The sequence below is a fragment of the Amphibalanus amphitrite genome, unplaced genomic scaffold (assembly GCF_019059575.1).
Source record: "Amphibalanus amphitrite isolate SeventyFive unplaced genomic scaffold, NRLGWU_Aamphi_draft 002338F_arrow, whole genome shotgun sequence".
In the NCBI taxonomy this organism is placed as follows: domain Eukaryota; kingdom Metazoa; phylum Arthropoda; class Thecostraca; order Balanomorpha; family Balanidae; genus Amphibalanus; species Amphibalanus amphitrite.
The window spans coordinates 25,528-31,714 of NW_024883806.1; the positions used below are offsets into that span (position 1 = coordinate 25,528).

At 52.2% G+C, this 6,187-nt stretch overlaps 1 protein-coding gene across 2 annotated transcripts; it reads right to left on the bottom strand.

The window, feature by feature from the left end:
* Positions 1 to 1,139: 1,139 nt before the first annotated feature.
* Positions 1,140 to 5,181, bottom strand: LOC122376831 (histone-lysine N-methyltransferase, H3 lysine-36 specific-like). Of its 2 annotated transcripts, none has more exons than XM_043356802.1 (5): positions 4,793 to 5,181; positions 4,450 to 4,563; positions 3,105 to 4,128; positions 2,618 to 2,708; positions 1,140 to 1,674 (listed from the first exon to the last, which is right to left on the bottom strand). In XM_043356802.1, the coding sequence occupies exons 1-5, from the start codon at positions 4,860 to 4,862 to the stop codon at positions 1,648 to 1,650; spliced, it is 1,326 nt and encodes a 441-aa protein (XP_043212737.1). In that variant the 5' UTR covers positions 4,863 to 5,181; the 3' UTR covers positions 1,140 to 1,647. The 2 variants fall into 2 exon arrangements, with proteins under 2 accessions (XP_043212737.1, XP_043212736.1); XM_043356801.1 differs by having other exon boundaries at positions 2,618 to 2,714.
* Positions 5,182 to 6,187: the final 1,006 nt, after the last annotated feature.

Below are 6,187 nucleotides of genomic sequence, written 5' to 3' on the forward strand. Positions count from 1 at the left end.
TGAGCCATGAGGAATCCTATATCTTTCTATGTTGAGGTTTATTCTTAATTAATTAAATATTATATTTAAGTGTATTCATCTATGTAACAAAGATTTAGAGTAGTTTGTTTTTATTTCATAAGTTTCATATAGAAACAGCCATTAAAAATGCCGTTCGGTTATTGACCCATCATCAGTTGAACTCTTGATTTTTGGATATGAACCCTCGAGAGTCCGAGACCTTATCTTTGCATCTCAGAGAGATGCAGAGATAACAAATTCTTATCTTTGCATCTCAGAGGAGTGCGAGATAGAAATACCCCTGCACTGTAGACCCAATGGCAAATAAACCTCAACTAGAAAGATAAATGCTTTTGACACCGCTGTTTGGTTAGTTAAGCTATTTCTTGTTTGCACACTTCTACTCCAGCTCTTGCTCCGCATCTGTTGTGTAAAAACAGCAGTGATTCAGCTGACTTACAAAGTTTGCCTAGCGTATGGTTAGCAGTTTTGTCGCATGCCTTGCGATACGTGCACACACAGCCTGTTAGCTCCGATAGTGTATCGCCCGCTGCAATATCGGTCACTGTTGGGTTTCAGGAGTCGGAACGATAACACTGCGTGATTCAGGGCCTGGCAAAGCTAGTTGTGGCGACGCTGGCAAAGTTCTACCGACGTCCATTGCTTGGAAGCAAAAGCGGAATGCTCTAAATCCACTTGAATCTCATTTGGAGAACGCCGGGTGGGATAAATTGTGATTCAATGCGACTGTTATGATGGAAACTGTTGACAGTCCTGTCACAACACGGGTGTTACTGCAGCCAAGCTGGTCAGTCTAAGAGCATTTGCGAAGATGGCATACGTTGCTGAGCAAGCGTTGATCGTGGTGCAGTCGTATGCCGGGAGATCAACTTCTAGTCAATGATAGATGTTTTTTTAGACACTATTCCACCCGATGAAGATGCCATTCGAATCGTTGCCATACTTATTTTGTTGAGGGTGAGACCGTGCGGGGACCACTTGTTTAGGCTGGATAGATGGAAATTTCCATACCTATGTGAACTCTCTACGCCAATGATGATATGCACCGAAAGTTAGAAGGATGTAGGCATCGAAATGAGCGAACTAGAACAGCAAAGCTGACATTTGTTTAGGTATAATTTGCACATAACCAGTTTATTCTTGCACGGCGCACATCAAAAAAAAAATTAACGAAATTCGTATCAAAATTCGTGTCAGTCGTATTTGCACAGATATGTGCAAATATGATTGACACGTCAAGCAACACATTGTTGCAATAGCCTACCACGAAAAAATCTCATCTGTCAAAGTCATATGCTCGCTTATATCGACGGTTCAACCGCCGACTCTCAATACCGTCGCTTCACTTTCAGTTAGGATGTACCGCATTTCAGCCGTAGTAACGAAACTGTCACAGGTGCATTCGTTCCTCGTCACACCGAGGCCGTGCTCTCATGACCAACTGGTGTCAGGCGCACGAAGTCACTGCAGTACTAGGTACACATTGTGACGCGGCGTTGTACATCACCGCAGTAAACTGTGACGTCACAGGTCGTCCACCTTGTGTTGGGTCCATGGGGCTGTCGAGTTGTGCGCATAGCTTTCAGGGGCTGCTCCGCTCCATTGTAGGGAAATGGAATATGTAGATCACGTCAGCGGAGAGTAGGCGCCCACCTGTGAAAGAAGGGGCAAGGAGGTTAATTATTAGTTGCCGGGGATTGGTACACTAACGAAGATCCTACGTAACACAGAGGCTGAGTGGCAACAGTTCTCACGACTTTCACCGTAAATCTGCTTGCAAACAGTGCTTGAGTGCTTTTTTAACAAATTAAGTCATGCAAGTTTTTAATATGCAAACGTTTGACTGTTCCAGCAACTACCACTAAATTTTCTCTGTCAGGAAACGAACCTGACGTCCAGACGAAAATATTCTGTCGGCAATGTGTTTCTGTGTGGTGTTACCTGTCGTGGCTCGGGCTGTGTGGTGCTGTACTACACCCCCTGTAGGTGTATTACCTGTCGTTGCTGTGGTACACCCCCTGTAGGTGTATTACCTGTCGTGGCTCGGGCTAGGTGGTGCTGTGGTATACCCCCTGTAGGTGTATTGTTACCTATCGTTGCTGTGGTACACCCCCTGTGGGTGTTTTACCTGTCGTGGCTCGGGCTGGGTGGTGCTGTGGTACACCCCCTGTAGGTGTATTACCTGTCGCGGCTCGTGCTGGGTGGTGCTGTGGTACACCCCTGTAGGTGTATTACCTGTCGTGGCTCGGGATGTGTGGTGCTGTGGTACACCCCCTGTAGGTGTTTTACCTGTCGTGGCTCGGGCTGGGTGGTGCTGTGGTACACCCCCTGTAGGTGTATTACCTGTCGCGGCTCGTGCTGGGTGGTGCTGTGGTACACCCCTGTAGGTGTATAACCTGTCGTGGCTCGGGATGTGTGGTGCTGTGGTACACCCCCTGTAGGTGTGTTACCTGTCGCGGCTCGGGCTGGGTGGTGCTGTGTTACACCCCCTGTAGGTGTTTTACCTGTCGTGGCTGGGGCTGGGTGGTGCTGTGGTACACCCCCTGTAGGTGTATTACCTGTCGTTGATGTGTTACACCCCCTGTAGGTGTATTACCTGTCGTGGCTCGGGCTGGGTGGTGCTGTGGTACACCCCCTGTTCATCCTCCTCCAGCAGAAGGTGCTGCGGTTTCCCCGGCCGGAACGATCTGAAACTGGGCAAAAACGAGCTCAGTAGACGACCACTTTGAGAGCGTCTTACATATGAGGTCTATCTTGCGACGGTAGTGATCTTCTCTCCCGAATCAATTTGGTCATACACGTCCCCGTGCCCCTGAATGGCAATGCACTTCCCCGTTTGCCGATTTCTCGACTCTGCTAACCGTCATGCGTGACCGCTATGTTACTTATTACTTCCAGCCTTCACCACGTGACGTGACCGGCCTGGCACTCTTGTGGTGTTATCACTGACATTGTTTACCCAACCAGTGATGCCATCGCCAGGTGACCTGACCTCCTGATATGACCACTGGCTTCGTAATAACCATTGGCGTCACATCATGTCCTGACCCCGTGACCTGCCCACGTGATCCCAATTAACCCACCTGAGGTCGCGGTACCAGGCGCCGACGACGAGTAGCAGTACCAAGCCGACGATGGAGCACATGATGACCGTCATGAGCGTCACCTGCCAGGTCGAGTGGGCCGCCTGCACCGGCGCCTCCCTGACCTGACCCTGACCTCCCGTCTCGGGCGGGGAGGCCTTGGCTGGTGAGAGGGGGACCCGGTTGGGGGAGAGGATGTCGTCGTCGCTGCCGTTCTCGTCCAGCGGAGATACCAGAGATGAGTCGGCCCCGAAGGCGTCGTCGTACACCCAGTCGTCGTCGTCGTCTTCGGCGCTGGAGGCTTTGGGGGAGGTGTCGCCGGCCTCCTTGGATTCCTCGGAGGAGCTGGAGGCTGCCGTGCCGGTCGTGGGCCGGGGAGCTGGCTTCCAGTTCGGATAGCGCATCGCGTTGATATCATCGCTGATCGTTTTCTGAATGGCCGCCTGCCTCTCCCGTTCATGCGCCTCCATCGCTTTGATATCCTGCTCAATCGCTGTTTCCAACGCCAGCTTCGCTTCGTCGCTCGGGACGCCCGCCTTCCGCTCGAATTCGGCAATCTCTCGCTGAATCTCGCGATGCTGTTCGAACTTTCTCTGGTCCACCGCCCGATGAGCGGCGGCGTCCGCCTCAACAGCAATTCGCTCGATCGCCTCCTTCTGCCTGCGCTTATACTCGGGCGTGCCCATCTCTTCAACCTCGTGAATATCCCTCTCGATAGCCTGCTCTAGCGCCATTTTGTCGGCGTCGGTGGGCACTCCGGCAGCCTGCTCGGCGCGCGCGATCTGGCCCTCGATGACGCGCTGCTGGGCGGCCTTCGTCCCCGAACCGTGCTCCCGCTCCACGGTTTGTATGTCGTCCTCGATCGACTGCTCCAGCGCGAGTGAATCCTCGTAGGAGCGTCGGGAGCGGCCTGGCTCGGGTGCTGCCGGCGGGGAGCGCTGTTTGAGCCTCATCATGTGTAGGACGGCGCTGAGGCGTGTGGTCAGGGTCCTCCAGTGGCTGGCCGAGGGCGACTGCTCGCCCGCTGCGGGAGAGCGAACATCGGGAAAGGGTGATGTGATTGGTCTGTTTTGCCTGAGCTACTGGTTGTTTTAAAATAGTCCATTTGATAAGTCATTAATTTATTCATAAATAATTTAAATAACTGTCTGTGAATTCGGTTCCAAACATTGAGGCCTGATTATCATTTAAGCATTAGCTGAGCAAGCTTTCACATCCCATTTCGTGATGCATCTCAAACGTTTTTTTAACGCTAGACGTTTAACAGGAATTTGATCCTCCTTGCGTTTTCGAGCGAAGTTAGCAAAATCAAAATACGAAGTTGGCACGATCTTCTAAAACGAACCTTTGACGTCGCTCCCGCTGTCGATGCTGTGTCTGTGAACTCCGCTGACGTCATCAGTGACGTCATTGGTGCTACTGTGGCGACTCTCGATGACTGCTCCATGACTCAGTGTGCCTGTGAGTCAGAACATGTCCATCGTCACTATCGAGAGACAGTTCTTTTTTATGACAGGACAGCCAGCCACGCAAACGGTCACTGGAGCAAACGGCCGACGTTGGCTGTCTGGCCCGTTGGCCGCTAAACCGGTACCAGAAAGTGAAAGAAGAAATGATGATGCACTGTTCTGAGTAGTAATGTAACGGATCGTTTCGTGTCCATTTATTCATCGGTCGTACTCACTCACCGAAAAGTCCCAGGATCAGACAGGTCAGGAGCAGAATTCCGCTCATCGAGCAGCGTCTCCGGGTTTCCATGACAACCGGTCGGTACAGCACAGCTTCACACTTGCAACTTCACACTCGCACTTCTCACTTCACACTTATTTTACCCCCGTCACTTCACCTTACTCTATCGTCCCCAATAGAACTCCTGTCTTTATGAAGAGTGATCCCCAGCTAAGCTCACCACATACGCATTTTTTCAAACAACTCCCCTTTGAGTTATAGCTTTCTCTGCGCAGAGTTTCTACACGTACCACCTATAAGGTGCCCTCCCAACTGTTCAACACAGCGCGGTATAACTTCTCGCCGTGCCTTTACCGCCCTGACGCCTATCTCGGCGTACACCGGGGACGATATGACCACGCTATCGGAGCGGCTGATAGCGTCCGCAGAGAGCGGCGATTGTGGCGCAGGTGAGACACGGTCGGTGTCGGCGGGGTAGCACCGGACGAATACCGGGGGCTGCGGATGGGTCGGGATTCAGACGGGACGGGAGCTGTGTGGGACGGAAAGGGGGAGGGAGGGGGAGTGGATCAGACGGGCGGGCTCAGGGAAGCTGTAAAAAACGTGTTCATCTTTTTTCTGATCGGAAGGCATTATTTTAAGAATAAGTGTGTTGTTTAACTACTACCAAGACTGTCCTGGGCTTATTCCACTTGATCCGACGTGGATGGGTAGGGGATCGTTTGGCCTTGGGTCGGGTCGGCCGGCCGGATTATTAAGTTCTCCAGACACCGGCTGCGGGACCAGCGTCCAGCCTTCATACGACCTCCGTAGCTCCTAACCTCCATACATACAGCCTTCATGCATGGGCCAGCCTTCATACAGCCTCCATACAACCTTCATACATGGGCCAGCCTTCATACGACCTCCGTAGCTCCTAACCTCCATACATACAACCTTCATACATGGCAGTTTTTATTGGCAGCCTTCATACTGCCTTCATACATTAGGCTGTATGGAGGTTGTAATTATTACAACCTCCATACAGCCTTCATAAATACATGGGCCAGCCTTTATACTGCCTTCATACAGCCTCCATACAGCCAGCCTGCCTGGGCGTCATCCGCCGAAGGTTCTATGTAGGTACGCATTGTACAGAGATGACGAACGGCGGCCGGCGCATCGCCAAAGCCTGCAGGATGACGTCTTATGACGCGTCGATCTTCCTTCATCAGGACACCATCATCAGGAGCGGTACGTCCGTCAGGAGCGGCACGGTGAGCCGTCTGATACCCTCGAGGGACCCGCAGGGCACCCTGAGGCTTTGATGAGGAGCGGTGGGGTTAACCCGCGCTCCGCTGGGGGTCCTGGATTTCCACGCCCTGCTGGGGGAGGGGGTGTTTGAACAGGCGCCT

Coding starts and splice junctions, on each gene's coding strand:
- LOC122376831 (XM_043356801.1), bottom strand. CDS start 4,862: ATGGAAACCCGGAGACGCTGCTCGATGAGCGGAATTCTGCTCCTGACC. Junction 4,129..4,449: donor CAGCGGGAGCGACGTCAAAG/GTTCGTTTTAGA, acceptor GCTCTCCCGCAG/CGGGCGAGCAGTCGCCCTCG. Junction 1,675..2,617: donor CCCAGCCCGAGCCACGACAG/GTAATACACCTA, acceptor CTTCTTTCACAG/GTGGGCGCCTACTCTCCGCT.